Here is a 26,057-nt window from a genome sequence, read left to right on the forward strand (position 1 = left end):
TGATAATCAATAAACCTTTTTTTTTATAGAAATTTTATTTTATTGACTGTCAAAAATATAAAATTTATTTTGAGACGCCATGTATAAGAGGTTAATATAATTTTAAATTTGTTAAAATTAGTTAAACGTATTACATTAATTTAAGTTAAGCTTTGAGCGCAGACGTACAGCCTTGAACTTGACAATGTTTCAGAAGAATATGAACTGTTTTTTATATATTGAAGGCATCGTAGAAAAACGTTATCAAAGTAAGTTATAATGCTGATTCCACAATACGTGACACGCAAACGTTTAGCCAATAGGTCATTGATTTAGATAATTTTCATTATAAGAAGAAAAGCTTTATGTGTCACTGGGTGAAGATGTCACTGCTAAACTAGTGGAGGTAGAGCAGGTAGGCTGTTGAGTATCCGAACGTCAATATACCATTTAAAATAAATAGATGTATGGATAACTTATCTAAACATTAATGGTTATTTAAATGAACATAATACCTTTTTAACATAAGAATTGATAACATTAAGTGCTTAAATATATATACAAATATGAATTAAAAATAGTTAGATGTATTGATAGATATACATAGAAATATTATACAAGGGTCGACCAATGGTGGGCAGATGAAATAGTGGAGAAGGCAGGTCAAAGCTGGTTAATCATAGCCAGGGTGGAGAAAAATGGTATTACTTTTACCCGTAAGAGTTCCGTACCTAACCTAATGTTATACACCATCCATATAAAAATGATTATACCCTCTTTTTACAGAAAGTTTTTTTTTTTAAACTTATTTATTATTTTTATGTTTGTTTTTTTTTTTTTTATTTTGCTGTTAAAACACCAAGATCTTGACTCGAAGTGTAAAACCTTCATTAAAAGTATAAACCTCATCCTATTAACTCTCCTGGTCTGTAATAAACTTAGCCCTGTCGGCACAACTAAAACTAAGAATTGAAGATTGGTGAAATTTAGACGTTAGTAAATATATTAATTAGGTTAAATACCTATACCGCTTAAAAAAAAAAACTAAATAAATCGATTAAATTTTTTTTTATTAGACATAAGGATTACGTCATCGTCGTTGTCTTCGTGTTTAGATAAAACCGCCACAGCCGCAGCCAGCACGGTTAACTCCAGCCACAGGACCAATACCGTAACCGATACCACCGTAGCCGATACCGTCAATAGCACCAAAGCCGTAGCCGACTGGGCCAGCAATACCAGCGGGGGCAATTTCTTCCAAAATGGCGACGGCACCGTTACCGCATCCGTAGTTGACAGCACCTGCACCAGCAGTTGGCAGAACACCTTCCAGACCAACGGTTCCCAAGAAAGGTAAAGCACCGGCGACTGCTAGAGCTCCTTCAATAGCGTTTTCTGAGAGCACAGACACTCCGTTTGGTGGGATAGGAGAAGCGCTTGACACACCGAGACCACCACCGCTAGAGGCTGGGATCGCAGCAACACCGCATCCACAACCACCAGCCAGAGGAGCGCCGATACCGTAAGGTGCAGCAGCGGCCAAGGGAGCACCCCATCCCCATCCAGCTCCGTTGCATTGTCCAGCGATAGACTACCAATAAAATACAAATTAATATTTCGTCACATTAACGTTTTAAAATGAAACAGCAGATTCTTAAATGAAATTATTACTAAAACATAATAATTTAAACTTGATAGGCACATACATTATCTTATAGAAAAAATAATACAATGTATTTGTAATTAAACATACACCTCTTTAGGTTAATAAATTTAAATACTAAGTTTCTCTAGTTTTTCGCCTTAGAATCTTAATTCCAAACTGTTGGTAGATTTACATTTAATTCGAAATGACGACCCAAAAAAGTGACAAATACTACCTCTGAATCAATACTTTGATACCAATGAACATTCACTAATATTGGCAAACGAAGACAAATTTTAATTTTACTTAGGAGTAGCAAAACCACGGGTAATAGTACTAGTGATAAGTGTTAGAATCTTAGAAATTCTACTAAATTACCTGGATCAAGAGCGCCTGAGCGCAGACCAAAAGAGCAGCCTTGAACATGTTGACCGTTTGAATGCAAACTTGACAATGTTTCAGAAGAATACGAACTGGTTTTTATATTGAAGGCATCGTGGAAAAGCGTTATCAGAGTAAGATATAATGCCGATTCCGCCATACATGATGTAACAAAACGTGACACGTAAATATTTAGTCAATAGGTTACTAATTTAGATAATACATGCACGTATGGCCGCAGCCTTAGATATGAAAAATATTTTGGCATTTTCAAAATTACCAATTCACTTGCATTCTTAAGAAAGGTATTCGGATTAATTTGGAGAAACGTAAGATGTCATTCGGTAAACCCGTTACTACTAAAGAAATAAGAAATGAGAGGAGGCAGACCACCCTGAATAGCGTAATGAGAATCCAAACATGGCGGTAGGTACCTATGACATATATGAGGTATACCCTTTGCCAGTCTGTCAACTAATTTGAAATAATAATAAAATTCAAATTGAAATTAAAATTTCGACAAACATCTCACTTAACGAAGGAGAGGAATCATTTTTGGCTCATTAGCAGTTCCAAATCACTGCTTACTTTTTGAAGTGGTTCTGAATTTCTCAATTTTGATAATATGTAATGCAAAATAGTAAATCAAAATTATATTAAAACACGTTTTGCAATTGCGACATACATATTTATTATCTATTCGTAGTTACAGTGGTAACTATATAAGCGTCTTAGTGACTTCTCATAGTCATTGTATATTCAGCTACTTTGGATACGCACCAAGCATCATGTCTACCTTCGCTTTCCTCCTCCTCTGCGTCCAAGCTTGCTTGGTTCAGGTAATATTTCCGTAATACTAATTTACTTAGTGGAATTACTGCAAAATGAGTTTAATTATTGATAGTGCTCGCTCAAGTAGTAAGAAATACTTTGTGTCCGGCTTAATTTTAATTAATATTACTACAAACCGAATACGTTGATATGTCGTCTTGTTTTTGTTTAGAATGTGTACAGCCAGTGTCTGCGTGGTGCTGCTGGACCTATTGGGTGGGACGCTGGAGTAGCTGGCTGCGGCTGGGGTCCCGGCGTTGCTGGCGTAGGCTGGGAAGGTGGATTCGCTGGGCCCGTTGGCTACGGCTGGGGTCCCGGCGTTGCTGGCGTAGGCTGGGAAGGTGGATTCGCTGGTCCCGGTGCTTGGGGCTGGGGTTCCTACGGAGGTGCCGGTGTTGGTGATGTAGCAGTTGCCGGTGAAATGGGCGTCGCTGGTAACACACTTGTCGCTGGTCAAGTGCCAATCCTTGGTGCCGTCGAGTTCGGAGGCATCGTGCCAGCTGCTGGAGCTGTCTCCATTGCTGGTAGCTGCGGTTGCGGCTGCGGCGGTGGTTACATTTACTGAGAAATTGTAACATGATCAACGAAAGACCGTTTCCTAACGTAAATTAAACAATTTCATTGTCTCTCAAATGTCATCTTTCATTTGTACTCATTTAAACCTCATTTTTTACTTTAAAGCTCTGTATCTCGCAAGACTATTCTATAATTAGTCACAAAACATAATAGTTACAAAAATGGCTTTCAAGTTTTTGTTGTTCTCTCTGTCAATCCTTGGATCTGTGTTTAGAAGTGAATAGCTACGTCACGCCTCCCGTGTTTGTGACCTCACTACTACTTCACTGTTACGAGCTCTCGCTCTTTCTATGCGAGGACGTGACAATCAGTTTATAACTGAGCACGGAGAATATTAACGCAAGTAGTATCGGTTAATAGTTTATAAACATTTTGAAAGATAATTTTTACACAGTATCTAGCATGTGGTTGTTAAAATTATGTTAAATTATTACAACTATTTTTTATTTGCGGCTTTGCTTTTGAGGGGTTGAGGGATAGTTTGTAAAATGACGACTCAAAAGTGCTTGTAAAAGCCTACTTGAAAAAAGTATATCTTGATTTGATTTGATAAAGCCTATGTATTTCCTTGAAGTTCCTTCATACCAAATTTGGCCTTCAAAGTTCAACAGATAGATATGTTTTCGCATTTATAATAATAGTACAGTTTATGCTAGGCTAACCAAGATTAGGTAGAATATAATTATAAATATAATTTTGAGTAATGTACTCCATAGAAAGGCTATTACGTTTTTACTGACTATTACGAAAATGTTCTAATATTTCAGTTATTGGAGATTGCTTAAGTACATTAATTAGTAATAAGTAACTTTTTTGGTTAACTTTTTACACCTTGTGTCCGAAAAGCCCAAATATCTTACGGAACCCTATTTTTTCCAAAATAAATGTTACTCGTGGATAATGTAGCTTTCGAATGGTGAAAGATTTTTTTAAATCGGTCCAGTAGTTTTTGACCCTATTCATTACAACCAAACAAACAAAGTTTTCCTCTTTATAATATTACAGTATAGATTATTCTAGAAACTATTCGTATAATGTTATAAAGGGTTATTCCTTCAAAATTATTTTTTCCGATTCGTTTCGCTTTTTTTTTACATTGTTAATTTATTAATATCTATTTCAGTCAAAAAACATCGAGCTGGTTACAAAAGAGATGAACATATATATATATATATTACGATAGCAATTACGTTTAAGTTTTACGTTCATATTTCAAAAGTATTGTTATAAAATCGTTACTTCGATTTTTTGTCAATAGATGGCGTTAAAAAAATGATTTATATAGGTCAATAGTTCGTTTCATTCGTGGTTTGAGAATGGTTTCAAATATTATAGTACTAGATGAAAATCCGGCTTTGCTCGGATAAAATAAAAAAACCTAATGAATATGTTTTATCTATTATTAATAATTAATTTATTTTGGGTAAATTTTCATCGAGTTCCCAGACCTCTGCACAAAATTTTTATTTGGAACAAACTGAACGCACCCGTCAACGTCAAACATGGCCGCCCGTTGAACTTCATGTCATTGAATTTTATGGATTTTGTATCGAAATATTTTGCGGATATATGTTTTCTACATAAAAATAATATTTTTTAACGATCTATAATTGTGGATAGGTTTCGATCGGGTCTATCGTAGACCAGGAAATTATTATTATAGTTGAATATGGACATAAATTCGCCCAGTGTCCGTATATTATAAACGTGCTATTGGATATATCTGACAAGCATTATTATAACTAGCGCGTCATGACGTAATGAGGAACTGATGACTCAGTTAAAAGAATTAAATTTTGCCAACATAATATGATACAATTAGCATCGTACAAATAAATTTGAAACGAAAACTCAACTTCTGTTCAACAAAGATGATTTTAAATTGAATTATATTAAATGAATCTTTTAGAGTGATTATTAAAATAAATCTATTTTTATCTACCAGACTTCATTTACATCAGATAGGTAATTAGTTCAACGTTAAAATATTAAAATGCTTCAGTAAGACTAATAAACTCAAATTCCTTTATTCAATATAGAAGCATTACACTTACTTATTCATAGTCAAACACTACTTGACTTGACTTCCGTTTTTGTCTTTTGTCTTTCTTACAACAATATTTTAAGGTGATTTTAACTTAGGATGGTAATGATTGTCATTGGAATATTTTAGAACAAGCATCATTTCAATTTGCTTTATTTGTGTTTACAATTAATCTTTTGCTCAGCGCTGAAAGAAAACATCGGGGAAAATGAACGAAAAATCGGACACGTGCTTATGAATCTTCCAACCCGGTTGGAGCAACGTGGAGGAAAATTCTAAAAACCTTCTTCTCAAAACGAAGGGCCTTAGTCTAGCAGTTGGACGTTTGCGTTCATAAAACGAACCTATAAAGCAGACTTCTTTGTGAATGTAGTCTAAAACTCAAATCACGTTCCAAGGAATTTGTCTAATTTGCTCCCAAAATTGAACGCTTAGTTTTTTATTTAGCAACTTTTTTTTATGAGATTCTTTTATAGAATTTTATATATTTACCCACAAATTATTTTATATTATAATTACAGATCAATTGTGAGGTATAATGTTTGTTTTATGCGTTGAATCTAATAAAAATCTTTCTAAACGAATATTACATTAAGAACAACACATAGAATAAAATGCAGCAGTGATTATTATTTAAATAATGCCATGTCAAGTGCTGAATTCGATTCATTGTATATTATGATATTTATTTTTCTAATATGTTTTTGGAATGATTATTTTTGGAACAAAGTTCTTTTACGAGGCTTACGGTAGAGTGAACTGGTAGAAATCGTCACGTAAGGAAAAACCATTATGCTCTTCCAGGTGACCTTTCCATCTCTTTCTCGTTCACTCTGTCTCTTTCTTTTAAATACGGTTTTATTTAAACTTCCTTATTTTTACTGTTTTAATTCAAACTGCTTCTCTAACGTTGTTAATTTATTAATTTACATTACATACAGCAAAAGCTACTTCGTTCCAATCGGGTGCATCATGATACCTCCCCATTTTAAATGAATTATACCATTTCGAACACAATATTCACAGTTAAGGAAGGACGTCTGTCTGTCAGCTAGTATTTTATAAAACATGCTTGGGATCTAAATCAAATTAGCTTCAACGTGTTCAGTTTATTTCTACTAAAAACTCAAGAGAGTTGTTAGTTGTAAGAGTTAAAATTGTTTTTATATTTAACTAGCGACCAATGCAATGCTGACACTAAATATACTACAGTATGTGTGTGTCTTTATATACAACGTTCACAGTTTTTTAGTCATTAGACAATACAAACCGCTATGTCCCTGCGTTCTAAATCTATAAAAATTTAATTACTCGCTGTAAAGGGCCAAATTGATCTATATTAATTGCACAATGTATTTAAGGTACTTGATTGGATAAGGATTAATGCTGTTTTGCTTAAAATCGCTTCGAAAATGAGCCATTATTTCTCGTAAAAAGTAAAGGATAAAAATGGTTGTTTTTCGTTATGCCTAAGAGATATAAATATACCATCGCGGATTTTGTTATAGTCCTTTTTAAGGTGTACAATACTACAGTGTACATACATAGGTGTACATACTGATCTATCTCATAGGGTTCAGCCAGCGTTTGCAATGTAAGCGTAAAAAAATGTGCTTATTTACGGCATCACATTAGAAACCTCTAAAACTAAAACTGTTTCTCTACTACATAATAAACAACATACATATAAACCTTCGTCTTGAATCACGCTATCTTTAGGGACAGACAGACAGCGGTAAGCGACTTTGTTTTTTACTATGTAATGGTACGTAAAAGACTTATACTTCTTTCTGTCCCTACTCACACTTCCGGTTTCGTCTCTAATTCCTACTCCGTTCAAGTTGTCCGATTATGGAACAAAGTGCCCGAACATATTTGAACAGCTACCTCAAAATTTACTTTTAAAACTCGTCTACGTGAGTACATATTGTCAGAAAGCTCTTATGATTTCTGTTATGTACTATTATTATTAAATTAACTATTGTTATATTATATGTATGTTTTTACGATAGACAGTATATATCAATATTTATTTTGTAGATGCTATAAGTTTTTTTTTTAATTGCCGCCTTCATGGTCTTTCTGTTTGACCTAAAGGTTGACTGGCAGAGAATGCCTTCAGGCATTAAGTCCGCCTTTTGTCCCATTAACTTTATGGTGGTCAATAAAGCATTTAAATAAATAAATAAATAAATACGTAAAAGAAAAACGTTATCAATGTGAATAAGTTAGTAACGTCGATTCTACGATGAATTACGTAACTAAACGTGACATGCACATGTTTAGTCAATAGGTCATTGATACAGAAATAAAAGCACGTGAGACTGCGTCGATACATGAATTATGTGCATGGTATATAAAAATAAATATTTAAAATGAATAATAAAGTATTCTGTAATTATTTCGGTGCTTACGTGAAGAAGTGTAGGGTTTTAGTGCGCACTAGGCGTCCTAGGCCCACATTTGGGGTATGTGGGAGAAACATGTAATGCATTTTTCCAGCGAGATAAAAAGGGGAGGGGGGGAGATTGGTGTGCATTCACTTTTACTTATACCGACTTAAAAACATCCCGAAGGAGGATTGATATTTGACTTTGTAAATAGCCTTTACGGGTGTTTTTTGGTGAGTGAATATAGTTTCTATGTCAGCAGCATATGCAGGACACGATACTATGAATATATACAAAATATCCTAATTTAGCAGTATCTATGTCAGTCGACTCTTTAACCTTTCATGCATGTTGAGGAGCTGAGTCTACCTGCAAACGATGTCAAATGAATGTATAGTAATGCCTAAAACGACTGTTGTTTTTTTATGAAATAGTTTGGTACAAGGGCAAATAGTTCACCTGATGGTAAATAGTTACCAATGTTTATAGACATTGGCGCTGTAGGAAATTTTAACCATTCCTAACGCCACCAACCTAGGCAACTACGATGTATTTCCAAAAACTATAACAACGAACAACTATACCCAGTATTACTGTTTGGTATATATTCAATATATGATGAGTGACTGGTACATATCCAAACGGGCTTGCACAAGACTAACACCAAGTAAAATAAAAGTTTGAGTGACATGTGACCATTACTATCTTAACCATAAGGGCACACGGGGGCACGTGCCCAGGGGCTCATCTTTTGTGCACACGTTGACTGCTATGCCGAAGCACCAAAAATTTCTCTCACACGTTTGTGCACACGTAAATGATGATTCGAAAATGGGTCACAAAATATGAAGTGATCGGTTCAACCAAAACCAAAATTTGGGTGGCTAAGATCATCAAGAACGGCAGAAAATATGGAGATTGTATACCAGACTATTTGTGAGGATCCGAATCTTTCAATTCAGAAGCGTGCATCATGTGCAGATCTAAAACTGCACCTTTGACTTTGTAAACCAGGCTCTTTTAGGCAATTGATCTCTTCTCGATGCTTGATAAAATATTGCTTTCGGATAAAGAACAATATCACTTCAATGGACACTTAAATGGTGCAACGAATTCGAAGCAGGAACAGGAGAGACTACTTAATCCACCAAAAGTGATGGGCTACGTCTTGAGGATACAAAAGAACGTTCGCTTTTTGGTGCCCGAACTGCAAAATTTCTGGGGTTATCACTATAAAACTAAGAATTAAGAAGAAGAAGAAGAATGTGAAAATTTTGTGGCAAATTGATGTCCCGGAGAAGCAGATATAAACTGGCCTCCACGCAGACTTGATTGAACTCTTATGGACTATATCTATTTGAAATCTAAATTTTATTATAATGAAACGACTTATTTTGTGCATATGGAAGAAAATATTTGTTACTTACGTTAAATACGACTTGCTGAGCAGTCATTAGAAATTTTAGACTAGATGAAAGTGAATGTGTGTGTTACCGTGAATGAAAAGGTTAATGTGGACGATATTCTTTTTAAGAAATGAATTTCCAAATAATCTATTTTGATAATCAATAAACCTTTTTTTTTATAGAAATTTTATTTTATTGACTGTCAAAAATATAAAATTTATTTTGAGACGCCATGTATAAGAGGTTAATATAATTTTAAATTTGTTAAAATTAGTTAAACGTATTACATTAATTTAAGTTAAGCTTTGAGCGCAGACGTACAGCCTTGAACTTGACAATGTTTCAGAAGAATATGAACTGTTTTTTATATATTGAAGGCATCGTAGAAAAACGTTATCAAAGTAAGTTATAATGCTGATTCCACAATACGTGACACGCAAACGTTTAGCCAATAGGTCATTGATTTAGATAATTTTCATTATAAGAAGAAAAGCTTTATGTGTCACTGGGTGAAGATGTCACTGCTAAACTAGTGGAGGTAGAGCAGGTAGGCTGTTGAGTATCCGAACGTCAATATACCATTTAAAATAAATAGATGTATGGATAACTTATCTAAACATTAATGGTTATTTAAATGAACATAATACCTTTTTAACATAAGAATTGATAACATTAAGTGCTTAAATATATATACAAATATGAATTAAAAATAGTTAGATGTATTGATAGATATACATAGAAATATTATACAAGGGTCGACCAATGGTGGGCAGATGAAATAGTGGAGAAGGCAGGTCAAAGCTGGTTAATCATAACCAGAGGTGGAGAAAAATGGTATTACTTTTACCCGTAAGAGTTCCGTACCTAATCTAATGTTATACACCATCCATATAAAAATGATTATACCCTCTTTTTACAGAAAGTTTTTTTTTTTAAACTTATTTATTATTTTTATGTTTGTTTTTTTTTTTTTTTATTTTGCTGTTAAAACACCAAGATCTTGACTCGAAGTGTAAAACCTTCATTAAAAGTATAAACCTCACCCTATTACCTCTACTGGTCCATTAGGGCTGGTTTATTTTTTGTCCAGCGGAACGCAATTGTGATTCGAAGTGTTAGTACTAGTTTTCTTGCCACAATTCCAGACGGTCAAGATTTATACAGTAACTATTTTTAATTCCTATTTGTAAACATTTAAACATTTAATATAAATAATTCACATGTAAATAAAGTTTACATAGTTTGAAAGATTTTAAATATATATTTGTTTAATTTTTCCGTCTTAAAGTTGTATATTTTTACTAGTACAGGAATAATGAAGGTTTAAGATATTATTATTTATAAATACGTCCAAATCCATAAAGGTTTGGTTTATTTACTATTCATAGCCCCCATCCTCTAAAATCAGTATTGGTTATGGTTTTTTTGCTACATAAAGATAATCTCTTCTGTAAAATAGGTTTAAAAAATAAAGTATATATTTTATTAAAAATAATTTAGTGATATACTTTTTCACCATTCCTTGGAATCTGTTCCATTCTCGAAAATATCCGTCAATTTACGAACCTACACATACAAAGATGGTCATACATCTTTTGTTTGTGGCTTTTATTGGTCACAGATTATTTCGCCGATATCACGTGAGAACTGATCCTTAAAGTATTAGCTTAATTAGAATGACAGCTGTCAGAAAAAGTTATGAATTAACTCTGTAATAAACTTAGCCCTGTCGGCACAACTAAAACTAAGAATTGAAGATTGGTGAAATTTAGACGTTAGTAAATATATTAATTAGGTTAAATACCTATACCGCTTAAAAAAAAAACTAAATAAATCGATTAAATTTTTTTTTATTAGACATAAGGAATACGTCATCGTCGTTGTCTTCGTGTTTAGATAAAACCGCCACAGCCGCAGCCAGCACGGTTAACTCCAGCCACAGGACCAATACCGTAACCGATACCACCGTAGCCGATACCGTCAATAGCACCAAAGCCGTAGCCGACTGGGCCAGCAATACCAGCGGGGGCAATTTCTTCCAAAATGGCGACGGCACCGTTACCGCATCCGTAGTTGACAGCACCTGCACCAGCAGTTGGCAGAACACCTTCCAGACCAACGGTTCCCAAGAAAGGTAAAGCACCGGCGACTGCTAGAGCTCCTTCAATAGCGTTTTCTGAGAGCACAGACACTCCGTTTGGTGGGATAGGAGAAGCGCTTGACACACCGAGACCACCACCGCTAGAGGCTGGGACCGCAGCAACACCGCAACCACAACCACCAGCCAGAGGAGCGCCGATACCGTAAGGTGCAGCAGCGGCCAAGGGAGCACCCCATCCCCATCCAGCTCCGTTGCATTGTCCAGCGATAGACTACCAATAAAATACAAATTAATATTTCGTCCCATTAACGTTTTAAAATGAAACAGCAGATTCTTAAATGAAATTATTACTAAAACATAATAATTTAAACTTGATAGGCACATACATTATCTTATAGAAAAAATAATACAATGTATTTGTAATTAAACATACACCTCTTTAGGTTAATAAATTTAAATACTAAGTTTCTCTAGATTTTCGCCTTAGAATCTTAATTCCAAACTGTTGGTAGATTTACATTTAATTCGAAATGACGACCCAAAAAAGTGACAAATACTACCTCTGAATCAATACTTTGATACCAATGAACATTCACTAATATTGGCAAACGAAGACAAATTTTAATTTTACTTAGGAGTAGCAAAACCACGGGTTATAGTACTAGTGATAAGTGTTAGAATCTTAAAAATACTACTAAATTACCTGGATCAAGAGCGCCTGAGCGCAGACCAAAAGAGCAGCCTTGAACATGTTGACCGTTTGAAAGCAAACTTGACAATGTCTCAGAAGAAGACGAACTGGTTTTTATATTGAAGGCATCGTGGAAAAGCGTTATCAGAGTAAGTTATAATGCCGATTCCGCCATGCATGATGTAACAAAACGTGACACGTAAATATTTAGTCAATAGGTTACTAATTTAGATAATACATGCACGTATGGCCGCGGCCTTAGATATGAAAAATATTTTGGCAATTTCAAAATTACCAATTCACTTGCATTCTTAAGAAAGGTATTCGGATTAATTTGGAGAAACGTAAGATGTCATTCGGTAAACCCGTTACTACTAAAGAAATGAGAGGAGGCAGACCACCCTGAATAGCGTAATGAGAATCCAAACATGGCGGTAGGTACCTATGACATATATGAGGTATACCCTTTGCCAGTCTGTCAACTAATTTGAAATAATAATAAAATTCAAATTGAAATTAAAATTTCGACAAACATCTCACTTAACGAAGGAGAGGAATCATTTTTGGCTCATTAGCAGTTCCAAATCACTGCTTACTTTTTGAAGTGGTTCTGAATTTCTCAATTTTGATAATATGTAATGCAAAATAGTAAATCGAAATTATATTAAAACACGTTTTGCAATTGCGACATACATATATATTATCTATTCGTAGTTACAATGGTAACTATATAAGCGTCTTAGTGACTTCTCATAGTCATTGTATATTCAGCTACTTTGGATACGCACCAAGCATCATGTCTACCTTCGCTTTCCTCCTCCTCTGCGTCCAAGCTTGCTTGGTTCAGGTAATATTTCCGTAATACTAATTTACTTAGTGGAATTACTGCAAAATGAGTTTAATTATTGATAGTGCTCACTCAAGTAGTAAGAAATACTTTGTGTCCCGCTTAATTTTAATTAATATTACTACAAACCGAATAAGTTGATATGTCGTCTTGTTTTTGTTTAGAATGTGTACAGCCAGTGTCTGCGTGGTGCTGCTGGACCTATTGGGTGGGACGCTGGAGTAGCTGGCTGCGGCTGGGGTCCCGGCGTTGCTGGCGTAGGCTGGGAAGGTGGATTCGCTGGGCCCGTTGGCTACGGCTGGGGTCCCGGCGTTGCTGGCGTAGGCTGGGAAGGTGGATTCGCTGGTCCCGGTGCTTGGGGCTGGGGTTCCTACGGAGGTGCCGGTGTTGGTGATGTAGCAGTTGCCGGTGAAATGGGCGTCGCTGGTAGCACACTTGTCGCTGGTCAAGTGCCAATCCTTGGTGCTGTCGAATTCGGAGGTGTCGTGCCAGCTGCTGGAGCTGTGTCCATCGCCGGTAGCTGCGGCTGCGGCTGCAACGGTGGTTACATTTACTGAGCAAAAATTGTAATAAAAACCTTTCGCTGACCAAATAAATAATAATATTGGAACTCTAATGCAGGATTTTTATTTCTTAATAAACGAATAAACCAACATATTATATTCAGTTATTTACATACAAAACACGACACAAAAATATAGTACAAATATATTCATCACATTGTAAAAAAACTGTTCTAAATAAAGCTAGGGAAGGTGTAGAAAGCCAGAACGTAGTTGTGATCTGATTTAATAAAAAAAACATTATTTATTTAAATTTGGATTGTAGGCGGGAAATCACTAAAGGCTAGTAGTCATTATCGCAGTCAGGCTTTAGCACTGTAAGAAATGTAAACCATTCCTAACACCGTGTTTGTGCCACCAACATAGTATCCAATGTTTTGATACTTGTTTCTGTAACTACACTGGTTCACTCACTGGTTCACTTTAAATACAACAATATAAAGTATTCAAGTTTGTCGGTAGAATAACTGATCAGTAGGATGTACTTCTGAATAAAGACTTATTACCAGTTAAAAATAAAAAAACTCGCATCACCGAATCGAAAAGGATTTTATAACGTCAGTTAACCTTTAAAAACACTCTTGTGTTTAAAATCAGTTGAAGTGTAAACAATCAAATATTGGCTATCTTATACACTGTTATTGAACGTCGGATAAACATATTTATTTTGAAGAAAATGTACAGAGTGGACTAGATAGGCAAAGCGATAATACTTTTAAACAATGCAATATATATTTATAATACATAGAAAACCCTCGGACTGAAAGCAAACACTAATGTTCAACACACAAATATGTGAATCGATCCCATTACATTCGCTGTCGCAGTCAGTTCCATTAACCGCTAGATCAACGGTAAAGTAAAAAAATTAAAATAAACTATAAAACTACTCTATAGATTCATTATTCTAAAGCAACAATTTTTTGCTTAAAAAGGATTTTTTTTTAAATATTTTATTATTTAAATTAAAACAGCATTTAAATACCCAAAATATGTTTTACAGTCAGTTTCATTTATTTTCCGATAATTACGTTTACGGTGTTTGAACACACACTGAGACATTACGGCACGTAAACAAAATTGAAATAAGATCCCACTTTGAAGTGAGGCGTTATTCGCTGCTAACGTTTTTGAGACTGCGAAGCGTAATCTAGTGGTATTGTTGATCGAAGGAGAAGCTACAATGACGACACTGATTTATATACTCGTAGCCATTAAAGCAATAGTTTTAAGAAAATGTTAACGCGCTTGCTTAATCGAGTTATTTTTTTGTTTTATTCTCCTTGATTTATTTATTTTTAATTAGTAGTAATTTATGTTCTCTCATTTTGTTGTCTATGTTTTTGTTTTTATTTTAAAGATAAATGCTATGTGGAATTTAGGTAATGTTGGGAGTCAATTGTTATAAACAAGTTATTGATTAATTTTTGTCACAATTCCAAGCGGAAGAAGTCGCGTGTTCAGCTTGTAATTTATACTTCGATAGATTAGTAAATGATAATTTATTTATTTAAATACTTTATTGACCACCACAAAGTAAATGAGATAAAAGGCGGACTTAATGCCTGAAGTCATTAACTGCCAGTCAACCTTTAGGTCAAACAGAAAACCATGAAGGCGGTAATTAATAATAATTGAAAAAACATAACAGATATACAAAATAAATATAGTAAAACATATACATAGACAATAAATAATAATAGTGCATAATAGAATTCATGGGAACTTGGGGCTTTCTCACAATTAAATAAATAAACAGTTTTTTTTAAATAAAAATAATAAATTTAAAAAGTAAATACATTCAAAGAATGCTTGGAAAAGATGTAAATGTGGTAGGGAGCGTGAGGAGTGTCTCCTATCACTGTAAGCGTCGCTGATAGAAGAGGGTTCTCTGTACCCCGGGAACCCCTTAGCTTGGAGCCCGCAAAGATGGACCAATTGTTGGAACATCGTGGTATCATGCGAAAGTGATCCCGTGATGATGTCGATGATGACCTAAGAGACGCTGATTTTTTTATGGGTTTTCCGGTGTGCGCTCCCGCATGACGCGTTCTAGGCATCGGCGAGTCCCACATAACACCATCGACCGCCAAGTGAAATACCTTGTGTTTATCACCCTGATATAAAAACATTGGATACTATGTTGGTGGCACAAACACGGTGTTAGGAATGGTCTGACTGCGATAATGACTACTAACCTTTAGTGATTTCCCGCCTACAATCCAAATTTAAATAAATAATGTTTTTTTTTATTAAATCAGATCACAACTACGTTCTGGCTTTCTACACCTTCCCTAGCTTTATTTAGAACAGTTTTTTTACAATGTGATGAATATATTTGTACTATATTTTTGTGTCGTGTTTTGTATGTAAATAACTGAATATAATATGTTGGTTTATTCGTTTATTAAGAAATAAAAATCCTGCATTAGAGTTCCAATATTATTATTTATTTGGTCAGCGAAAGGTTTTTATTACAATTTTTGCTCAGTAAATGTAACCACCGTTGCAGCCGCAGCCGCAGCTACCGGCGATGGACACAGCTCCAGCAGCTGGCACGACACCTCCGAATTCGACAGCACCAAGGATTGGCACTTGACCAGCGACAAGTGTGCTACCAGCGACGCCCATTTCACCGGCAACTGCTACATCACCAACACCGGCACCTCCGTAGGAACCCCAGCCCCAAGCACCGGGACCAGCGAATCCACCTTCCCAGCCTACGCCAGCAACGCCGGGACCCCAGCCGTAGCCAACGGGCCCAGCGAATCCACCTTCCCAGCCTACGCCAGCAACGCCGGGACCCCAGCCGCAGCCAGCTACTCCAGCGTCCCACCCAATAGGTCCAGCAGCACCACGCAGACACTGGCTGTACACATTCTAAACAAAAACAAGACGACATATCAACTTATTCGGTTTGTAGTAATATTAATTAAAATTAAGCGGGACACAAAGTATTTCTTACTACTTGAGCGAGCACTATCAATAATTAAACTCATTTTGCAGTAATTCCACTAAGTAAATTAGTATTACGGAAATATTACCTGAACCAAGCAAGCTTGGACGCAGAGGAGGAGGAAAGCGAAGGTAGACATGATGCTTGGTGCGTATCCAAAGTAGCTGAATATACAATGACTATGAGAAGTCACTAAGACGCTTATATAGTTACCATTGTAACTACGAATAGATAATATATATGTATGTCGCAATTGCAAAACGTGTTTTAATATAATTTCGATTTACTATTTTGCATTACATATTATCAAAATTGAGAAATTCAGAACCACTTCAAAAAGTAAGCAGTGATTTGGAACTGCTAATGAGCCAAAAATGATTCCTCTCCTTCGTTAAGTGAGATGTTTGTCGAAATTTTAATTTCAATTTGAATTTTATTATTATTTCAAATTAGTTGACAGACTGGCAAAGGGTATACCTCATATATGTCATAGGTACCTACCGCCATGTTTGGATTCTCATTACGCTATTCAGGGTGGTCTGCCTCCTCTCATTTCTTTAGTAGTAACGGGTTTACCGAATGACATCTTACGTTTCTCCAAATTAATCCGAATACCTTTCTTAAGAATGCAAGTGAATTGGTAATTTTGAAATTGCCAAAATATTTTTCATATCTAAGGCCGCGGCCATACGTGCATGTATTATCTAAATTAGTAACCTATTGACTAAATATTTACGTGTCACGTTTTGTTACATCATGCATGGCGGAATCGGCATTATAACTTACTCTGATAACGCTTTTCCACGATGCCTTCAATATAAAAACCAGTTCGTCTTCTTCTGAGACATTGTCAAGTTTGCTTTCAAACGGTCAACATGTTCAAGGCTGCTCTTTTGGTCTGCGCTCAGGCGCTCTTGATCCAGGTAATTTAGTAGTATTTTTAAGATTCTAACACTTATCACTAGTACTATTACCCGTGGTTTTGCTACTCCTAAGTAAAATTAAAATTTGTCTTCGTTTGCCAATATTAGTGAATGTTCATTGGTATCAAAGTATTGATTCAGAGGTAGTATTTGTCACTTTTTTGGGTCGTCATTTCGAATTAAATGTAAATCTACCAACAGTTTGGAATTAAGATTCTAAGGCGAAAAACTAGAGAAACTTAGTATTTAAATTTATTAACCTAAAGAGGTGTATGTTTAATTACAAATACATTGTATTATTTTTTCTATAAGATAATGTATGTGCCTATCAAGTTTAAATTATTATGTTTTAGTAATAATTTCATTTAAGAATCTGCTGTTTCATTTTAAAACGTTAATGTGACGAAATATTAATTTGTATTTTATTGGTAGTCTATCGCTGGACAATGCAACGGAGCTGGATGGGGATGGGGTGCTCCCTTGGCCGCTGCTGCACCTTACGGTATCGGCGCTCCTCTGGCTGGTGGTTGTGGATGCGGTGTTGCTGCGATCCCAGCCTCTAGCGGTGGTGGTCTTGGTGTGTCAAGCGCTTCTCCTATCCCACCAAACGGAGTCTCTGTGCTCTCAGAAAACGCTATTGAAGGAGCTCTAGCAGTCGCCGGTGCTTTACCTTTCTTGGGAACCGTTGGTCTGGAAGGTGTTCTGCCAACTGCTGGTGCAGGTGCTGTCAACTACGGATGCGGTAACGGTGCCGTCGCCATTTTGGAAGAAATTGCCCCCGCTGGTATTGCTGGCCCAGTCGGCTACGGCTTTGGTGCTATTGACGGTATCGGCTACGGTGGTATCGGTTACGGTATTGGTCCTGTGGCTGGAGTTAACCGTGCTGGCTGCGGCTGTGGCGGTTTTATCTAAACACGAAGACAACGACGATGACGTATTCCTTATGTCTAATAAAAAAAAATTTAATCGATTTATTTAGTTTTTTTTTTAAGCGGTATAGGTATTTAACCTAATTAATATATTTACTAACGTCTAAATTTCACCAATCTTCAATTCTTAGTTTTAGTTGTGCCGACAGGGCTAAGTTTATTACAGAGTTAATTCATAACTTTTTCTGACAGCTGTCATTCTAATTAAGCTAATACTTTAAGGATCAGTTCTCACGTGATATCGGCGAAATAATCTGTGACCAATAAAAGCCACAAACAAAAGATGTATGACCATCTTTGTATGTGTAGGTTCGTAAATTGACGGATATTTTCGAGAATGGAACAGATTCCAAGGAATGGTGAAAAAGTATATCACTAAATTATTTTTAATAAAATATATACTTTATTTTTTAAACCTATTTTACAGAAGAGATTATCTTTATGTAGCAAAAAAACCATAACCAATACTGATTTTAGAGGATGGGGGCTATGAATAGTAAATAAACCAAACCTTTATGGATTTGGACGTATTTATAAATAATAATATCTTAAACCTTCATTATTCCTGTACTAGTAAAAATATACAACTTTAAGACGGAAAAATTAAACAAATATATATTTTAAATATATCTTTCAAACTATGTAAACTTTATTTACATGTGAATTATTTATATTAAATGTTTAAATGTTTACAAATAGGAATTAAAAATAGTTACTGTATAAATCTTGACCGTCTGGAATTGTGGCAAGAAAACTAGTACTAACACTTCGAATCACAATTGCGTTCCGCTGGACAAAAAATAAACCAGCCCTAATGGACCAGTAGAGGTAATAGGGTGAGGTTTATACTTTTAATGAAGGTTTTACACTTCGAGTCAAGATCTTGGTGTTTTAACAGCAAAATAAAAAAAAAAAAAACAAACATAAAAATAATAAATAAGTTTAAAAAAAAAACTTTCTGTAAAAAGAGGGTATAATCATTTTTATATGGATGGTGTATAACATTAGGTTAGGTACGGAACTCTTACGGCTAAAAGTAATACCATTTTTCTCCACCCTGGCTATGATTAACCAGCTTTGACCTGCCTTCTCCACTATTTCATCTGCCCACCATTGGTCGACCCTTGTATAATATTTCTATGTATATCTATCTATACATCTAACTATTTTTAATTCATATTTGTATATATATTTAAGCACTTAATGTTATCAATTCTTATGTTAAAAAGGTATTATGTTCATTTAAATAACCATTAATGTTTAGATAAGTTATCCATACATCTATTTATTTTAAATGGTATATTGACGTTCGGATACTCAACAGCCTACCTGCTCTACCTCCACTAGTTTAGCAGTGACATCTTCACCCAGTGCCACATAAAGCTTTTCTTCTTATAATGAAAATTATCTAAATCAATGACCTATTGGCTAAACGTTTGCGTGTCACGTATTGTGGAATCAGCATTATAACTTACTTTGATAACGTTTTTCTACGATGCCTTCAATATATAAAAAACAGTTCATATTCTTCTGAAACATTGTCAAGTTCGTATTCAAACGGTAAACATGTTCAAGGCTGTACGTCTGTGCTCAAAGCTTAACTTAAATTAATGTAATACGTTTAACTAATTTTAACAAATTTAAAATTATATTAACCTTGGCGTCTCAAAATAAATTTTATATTTTTGACAGTCAATAAAATAAAATTTCTATAAAAAAAAAGGTTTATTGATTATCAAAATAGATTATTTGGAAATTCATTTCTTAAAAAGAATATCGTCCACATTAACCTTTTCATTCACGGTAACACACACATTCACTTTCATCTAGTCTAAAATTTCTAATGACTGCTCGGCAAGTCGTATTTAACGTAAGTAACAAATATTTTCTTCCATATGCACAAAATAAGTCGTTTCATTATAATAAAATTTAGATTTCAAATAGATATAGTCCATAAGAGTTCAATCAAGTCTGCGTGGAGGCCAGTTTATATCTGCTTCTCCGGGACATCAATTTGCCACAAAATTTTCACTTTCTTCTTCTTAGTTCTTAGTTTTTTAGTGATAACCCCAGAAATTTTGCAGTTCGGGCACCAAAAAGCGAACGTTCTTTTGTATCCTCAAGACGTAGCCCATCACTTTTGGTGGATTAAGTAGTCTCACCTGCTCCTGTTTCGAATTCACCATTTAAGTGTCCATTGAAGTGATATTGTTCTTTATCCTTTTATCAAGCATCGAGAAGAGATCAATTGCGTAAAAGAGCCTGGTTTACAAAGTCAAAGGTGCAGTTTTAGATCTTCACATGATGCACGCTTCTGAATTGAAAGATTCGGATCCTCACAAATAGTCTGGTATACACTCTCCATATTTTCTGCCCTTCTTGATGATCTTAGCCGCCCAAATTTTGGTTTTGGTTGAACCGGTCACTTCATATTTTGTGACCCATTTTCGAATCATCATTTACGTGTGCACAAACGTGTGAGAGAAATTTTTGGTGCTTCGGCATAGCAGTCAACGTGTGCACAAACGAGAAATTGTTGGTTCGGGGCCCCTTCAGGATGGGCCCCTGGGCACGTGCCCTTATGGTTAAGACAGTAATGGTCACATGTCACTCAAACTTTTACTTTACTAGGTGTTAGTCTTGTGCAAGCCCGTTTGGATATGTACCAGTCACTCCATATATTGAATATATACCAAACAGTAATACTGGGTATAGTTGTTCGTTGTTATAGTTTTTGGAAATACATTGTAGTTGCCTAGATTGGTGGCGTTGGGAATGGTTAAAATTTCTTACAGCGCCAATGTCTATAAACATTGGTAACTATTTACCATCAGGTGAACTATTTGCCCTTGTACCAAACTATTTCATAAAAAAACAACAGTCGTTTTAGGCATTACTATACATTCATTTGACATCGTTTGCAGGTAGACTCAGCTCCTCAACATGCGTGAAAGGTTAAAGAGTCGACTGACATAGATACTGCTAAATTAGGATATTTTGTATATATTCATAGTATCGTGTCCTGCATATGCTGCTGACATAGAAACTATATTCATTCACCAAAAAACACCCATAAAGGCTATTTACAAAGTCAAATATCAATCCTCCTTCGGGATGTTTTTAAGGAAGTCGGTATAAGTACAAGTGAATGCACACCAATCCCCCCCTCCCTTTTTATCTCGCTGGAAAAATGCGTTACATGTTTCTCCCACATACCCCTAATGTGGGCCTAGGATGCCTAGTTCGCACTAAAACCCTACACTTCTTCACGTAAGCACCGAAATAATTACAGAATACTTTATTATTCATTTTAAATATTTATTTTTATATACCATGCACATAATTCATGTATCGACGCAGTCTCACGTGCTTTTATTTCTGTATCAATGACCTATTGACTAAACATGTGCATGTCACGTTTAGTTACGTAATTCATCGTAGAATCGACGTTACTAACTTATTCACATTGATAACGCTTTTCTTTTACGTATTTATTTATTTATTTATTTAAATGCTTTATTGACCACCATAAAGTTAATGAGACAAAAGGCGGACTTAATGCCTGAAGGCATTCTCTGCCAGTCAACCTTTAGGTCAAACAGAAAAACCATGAAGACGGTAATTAAAAATTAATTAACAATATATGCACATACTTAAAAAAAAAAAAAAAAACTACTCACGTAGACGAGTTTTAAAAGTAAATTTTGAGGTAGCTGTTCTAATATGTTCGGGCACTTTGTTCCATAATCGGACAACTTGAACGGAGTAGGAATTAGAGACGAAACCGGAAGTGTGAGTAGGGACAGAAAGAAGTATAAGTCTTTTACGTATCATTACATAGTAAAAAACAAAGTCGCTTACCGCTGTCTGTCTGTCCCTAAAGATAGCGTGATTCAAGACGAAGGTTTATATGTATGTTGTTTATTATGTAGTCGAGAAACAGTTTTAGTTTTAGAGGTTTCTAATGTGATGCCGTAAATAAGCACATTTTTTTACGCTTACATTGCAAACGCTGGCTGAACCCTATGAGATAGATCAAAATAATGTACTATAGTATTGTACACCTTAAAAAGGACTATAACAAAATCCGCGATGGTATATTTATATCTCTTAGGGATAACCAAAAACAACCATTTTTATCCTTTACTTTTTACGAGAAATAATGGCTTATTTTCGAAGCGATTTTAAGCAATTCAGCATTGATCCTTATCCAATCAGATACCTTAAATACATTGTGCAATTAATATAGATCAATTTGGTCCTTTACAGCATGTAATTTAATTTTTACAGATTTAGAACGCAGGGACATAGCGGTTTGTATTGTCTAATGACTAAAAACTGTGAAAGTTGTATATAAAGACACACACATACTGTAGTATATTTAGTGTCAGCATTGCATTGGTCGCTAGTTAAATATAAAAACAATTTTAACTCTTACAACTAACAACTCTCTTGAGTTTTTAGTAGAAATAAACTGAACACGTTGAAGCAAATTTGATTTAGATCCCAAGCATGTTTTATAAAATACTAGATGACCCGACAGACGTCCTTCCTTAACTGTGAATCTTGTGTTCGAAATGGTATAATTAATTTAAAAATGGATACCTCCCATTGAGGCACCCGTTTGGAACGAAGTAGCTTTTGCTGTATGTAATGTAAATTAATAAATTAACAACGTTAGAGAAGCAGTATGAATTAAAACAGTAAAAATAAGGAAGTTTAAATAAAACCGTATTTAAAAGAAAGAGACAGAGTGAACGAGAAAGAGACGGAAAGGTCACCTGGAAGGGCATAATGGTTTTTCCTTACGTGACGATTTCTACCAGTTCCCTCTACCGTAAGCCTCGTAAAAGAACTTTGTTTCAAAAATAATCATTCCAAAAACATATTAGAAAAATAAATATCATAATATACAATGAATCGAATTCAGCACTTGTCATGGCATTATTTAAATAGTAATCACTGCTGAATTTTATTCTATTTGTTCTTCTTAATGTAATATTCGTTTAGAAAGATTTTTATTAGATTCAACGCATAAAACAAACATTTATTATACCTCACAATTGATCTGTAATTATAATATAAATATAATTTGTGGGTAAATATATAAAATTCTATAAAAGAATCTCATAAAAAAAAGTTGCTAAATAAAAAACTAAGCGTTAAATTTTGGGAGCAAATTAGACAAATTCCTTGGAACGCGATTTGAGTTTTAGACTACATTCACAAAGAAGTCTGCTTTATAGGTTCGTTTTATGAACGCAAACGTCCAACTGCTAGACTAAGACACTTCCTTTTGAGAAGTAGGTTTTTAGGTTTTTCCTCCACGTTGCTCCAAGCGGGTTGGAAGATTCATAAACACGTGTCCGATTTTTCGTTCATTTTCCAAAAGATTAATTATAAACACAAATAAAGCAAATTGAAATGATGCTTGTTCTAAAATATTCCAATGACAATCATTACCATCCTAAGTTAAAATCACCTTAAAATATTGTTGTAGGAAAGACAAAAGACAAAACCGGAAGTCAAGTCAAGTAGTGTTTGACTATGAATAAGTAAGTGTAATGCTTCTATATTGAATAAAGGAATTTGAGTTTGTTAGTCTTACTGAAGCATTTTAATATTTTAACGTTGAACTAATTACCTATATGATGTAAATTAAGTATGGTAGATAAAAATAGATTTTATTTTAATAATCACTCTAAAAGATTCATTTAATATAATTCAATTTAAAATCATCTTTGTTGAACAGAAATTGAGTTTTCGTTTCAAATTTATTTGTACGATGCTAATTGTATTATATTATGTCGGCAAAATTTAATTCTTTTAACCGAGTCATCAGTTCCTCATTACGTCATGACGCGCTAGTTAAAATAATGCTTGTCAGATATATCCAATAGCACGTTTATAATATACGGACACTGGCCGAATTTATGTCCATATTCAACTATAATAATAATTTCCTGGTCTACGATAGACCCGATCGAAACCTATCCACAATTATAGATCGTTAAAAAATATTATTTTTATGTAGAAAACATATATCCGCAAAATATTTCGATACAAAATCCATAAAATTCAATGACGTGAAGTTCAATGGGCGGCCATGTTTGACGTTAACGGGTGCGTTCAGTTTGTTCCAAATAAAAATTTTATGCAGAGGTCTGGGAGCTCGATGAAAATTTACCCAAAATAAATTAATTATTAATAATAGATAAAACGTATTCATTAGGTTTTTTTTATTTTATCCAAGTAAAGCCGGACTTTCATCTAGTACTATAATATTTGAAACCGTTCTCAAACCACGAATGAAACGAACTATTGACCTATATAAATCATTTTAACGCCATCTATTGACAAAAAAATGAAGTAACGATTTTATAACAATACTTTTGAAATATGAACGTAAAACTTAAACGTAATTGCTATCGTAATATATATATATATGTTCATCTCTTTTGTAACCAACTCGATGTTTTTTGACTGAAATAGATATTAATAAATTAACAATGTAATAAAAAGCGAAACGAATCAGAAAAAATAATTTTAAAGGAATAACCCATTATAACATTATACGAATAGTTTGTAGAATAATCTATTCTGTAATATTAAAAAGAGGAAAACTTTGTTTGTTTGGTTGTAATGAATAGGCTCAAAATCTACTGGACCGATTTAAAAAATTCTTTCACCAATCGAAAGCTACATTATCCACGAGTAACATTTATTTTGAAAAAAATAGGGTTCCGTAAGATATTTGGGTTTTTCGGACACAAGGTGTAAAAAGTTAACCAAAAAAGTTACTTATTACTAATTAATGTACTTAAGCAATCTCCAATAATTGAAATATGAGAACATTTTCGTAATAGTCAGTAAACACGTAACAGCCTTTCTGTGAAGTAGATTACTCAAAATTATATTTATAATTATATTCTACCTAATCTTGGTTATAAACTGTACTATTATTATAAATGCGAAAACATATCTATCTGTTGAACTTTGAAGGCCAAATTTGGTATGAAGGAACTTCAAGGAGATACATAGGCTTTATCAAATCAAATCAAGATATACTTTATTCAAGTAGGCTTTTACAAGCACTTTTGAGTCGTAATTTTACAAACTATAATAAGTGAAACTACCACCGGTTCGGAATGTAGATTCTACCGAGAAGAACCGCCAAGAAACTCAGTAGTTACTCTTTTTCAACATTTAAAATATAAAGTTAAGTTAAACAAATATAATTATATATGTATAAACATAATATATCCTGCCTGAAAGTCAACAAGTATTAGGTCCTCGCCTTTCTATCATCTATATAATCCTGTATTGAATAATATGCATTTTTAGCTTGAATTTATGACAATTTTTTTATGCGTACACTTGATGGCCAACCCCTCAAAAGCAAAGCCGCAAATAAAAAATAGTTAGTAATAATTTAACATAATTTTAACAACCACATGCTAGATACTGTGTAAAAATTATCTTTCAAAATGTTTATAAACTATTAACCGATACTACTTGCGTTAATATTCTCCGTGCTCAGTTATAAACTAATTGTCACGTCCTCGCATAGAAAGAGCGAGAGCTCGTAACAGTGAAGTAGTAGTGAGGTCACAAACACGGGAGGCGTGACGTAGCTATTCACTTCTAAACACAGATCCAAGGATTGACAGAGAGAACAACAAGAACTTGAAAGCCATTTTTTGTAACTATTATGTTTTGTGACTAATTATAGAATAGTCTTGCGAGATACAGAGCTTTAAAGTAAAATATGAGGTTTAAATGAGTACAAATGAAA

At 34.4% G+C, this 26,057-nt stretch overlaps 5 protein-coding genes across 5 annotated transcripts; 3 read left to right on the forward strand and 2 right to left on the reverse strand.

The window, feature by feature from the left end:
- Nucleotides 1-1,036: 1,036 nt before the first annotated feature.
- On the reverse strand, nt 1,037-2,115 carry LOC135194252 (chorion class B protein PC10-like). Its single transcript, XM_064219538.1, has 2 exons — nt 2,003-2,115; nt 1,037-1,570 (listed from the first exon to the last, which is right to left on the reverse strand). The coding sequence occupies exons 1-2, from the start codon at nt 2,048-2,050 to the stop codon at nt 1,091-1,093; spliced, it is 528 nt and encodes a 175-aa protein (XP_064075608.1). The 5' UTR covers nt 2,051-2,115; the 3' UTR covers nt 1,037-1,090.
- A 632-nt stretch (nt 2,116-2,747) lies between these two features.
- LOC135194231 (chorion class CA protein ERA.1-like) lies at nt 2,748-26,049 on the forward strand. The gene is made up of 3 exons (XM_064219445.1): nt 2,748-2,844; nt 3,009-3,628; nt 25,917-26,049. Exons 1-2 carry the CDS (start codon nt 2,794-2,796, stop codon nt 3,399-3,401), a joined length of 444 nt encoding a protein of 147 aa, XP_064075515.1. The 5' UTR covers nt 2,748-2,793; the 3' UTR covers nt 3,402-3,628; nt 25,917-26,049.
- LOC135194213 (fibroin heavy chain-like) lies at nt 11,130-16,593 on the reverse strand. Its single transcript, XM_064219395.1, has 5 exons — nt 16,499-16,593; nt 15,944-16,334; nt 13,021-13,417; nt 12,057-12,135; nt 11,130-11,624 (listed from the first exon to the last, which is right to left on the reverse strand). The coding sequence occupies exons 1-5, from the start codon at nt 16,547-16,549 to the stop codon at nt 11,145-11,147; spliced, it is 1,398 nt and encodes a 465-aa protein (XP_064075465.1). The 5' UTR covers nt 16,550-16,593; the 3' UTR covers nt 11,130-11,144.
- Nucleotides 12,795-13,507, forward strand: LOC135194229 (chorion class CA protein ERA.1-like). The gene is made up of 2 exons (XM_064219443.1): nt 12,795-12,891; nt 13,056-13,507. Exons 1-2 carry the CDS (start codon nt 12,841-12,843, stop codon nt 13,446-13,448), a joined length of 444 nt encoding a protein of 147 aa, XP_064075513.1. The 5' UTR covers nt 12,795-12,840; the 3' UTR covers nt 13,449-13,507.
- On the forward strand, nt 17,268-18,262 carry LOC135194226 (chorion class B protein PC10-like). The gene is made up of 2 exons (XM_064219435.1): nt 17,268-17,333; nt 17,766-18,262. Exons 1-2 carry the CDS (start codon nt 17,286-17,288, stop codon nt 18,243-18,245), a joined length of 528 nt encoding a protein of 175 aa, XP_064075505.1. The 5' UTR covers nt 17,268-17,285; the 3' UTR covers nt 18,246-18,262.
- Nucleotides 26,050-26,057: the final 8 nt, after the last annotated feature.

This window comes from Vanessa tameamea, chromosome 28 (assembly GCF_037043105.1).
Source record: "Vanessa tameamea isolate UH-Manoa-2023 chromosome 28, ilVanTame1 primary haplotype, whole genome shotgun sequence".
NCBI lineage: Eukaryota > Metazoa > Arthropoda > Insecta > Lepidoptera > Nymphalidae > Vanessa > Vanessa tameamea.

What these genes read in the sequence shown, in the direction of transcription:
- LOC135194252 (XM_064219538.1), bottom strand. Translation starts at nt 2,050, where the DNA reads ATGTTCAAGGCTGCTCTTTTGGTCTGCGCTCAGGCGCTCTTGATCCAG. An exon ending in CTCAGGCGCTCTTGATCCAG is followed by an intron (nt 1,571 to 2,002) that starts GTAATTTAGTAG and finishes TTTTATTGGTAG; the next exon opens with TCTATCGCTGGACAATGCAA.
- LOC135194231 (XM_064219445.1), top strand. Translation starts at nt 2,794, where the DNA reads ATGTCTACCTTCGCTTTCCTCCTCCTCTGCGTCCAAGCTTGCTTGGTT. An exon ending in TCCAAGCTTGCTTGGTTCAG is followed by an intron (nt 2,845 to 3,008) that starts GTAATATTTCCG and finishes GTTTTTGTTTAG; the next exon opens with AATGTGTACAGCCAGTGTCT.
- LOC135194229 (XM_064219443.1), top strand. Translation starts at nt 12,841, where the DNA reads ATGTCTACCTTCGCTTTCCTCCTCCTCTGCGTCCAAGCTTGCTTGGTT. An exon ending in TCCAAGCTTGCTTGGTTCAG is followed by an intron (nt 12,892 to 13,055) that starts GTAATATTTCCG and finishes GTTTTTGTTTAG; the next exon opens with AATGTGTACAGCCAGTGTCT.
- LOC135194213 (XM_064219395.1), bottom strand. Translation starts at nt 16,549, where the DNA reads ATGTCTACCTTCGCTTTCCTCCTCCTCTGCGTCCAAGCTTGCTTGGTT. An exon ending in CAACGGTGGTTACATTTACT is followed by an intron (nt 13,418 to 15,943) that starts GAGCAAAAATTG and finishes TTGCAGCCGCAG; the next exon opens with CCGCAGCTACCGGCGATGGA. An exon ending in ACGACATATCAACTTATTCG is followed by an intron (nt 12,136 to 13,020) that starts GTTTGTAGTAAT and finishes TCTTCTTCTGAG; the next exon opens with ACATTGTCAAGTTTGCTTTC.
- LOC135194226 (XM_064219435.1), top strand. Translation starts at nt 17,286, where the DNA reads ATGTTCAAGGCTGCTCTTTTGGTCTGCGCTCAGGCGCTCTTGATCCAG. An exon ending in CTCAGGCGCTCTTGATCCAG is followed by an intron (nt 17,334 to 17,765) that starts GTAATTTAGTAG and finishes TTTTATTGGTAG; the next exon opens with TCTATCGCTGGACAATGCAA.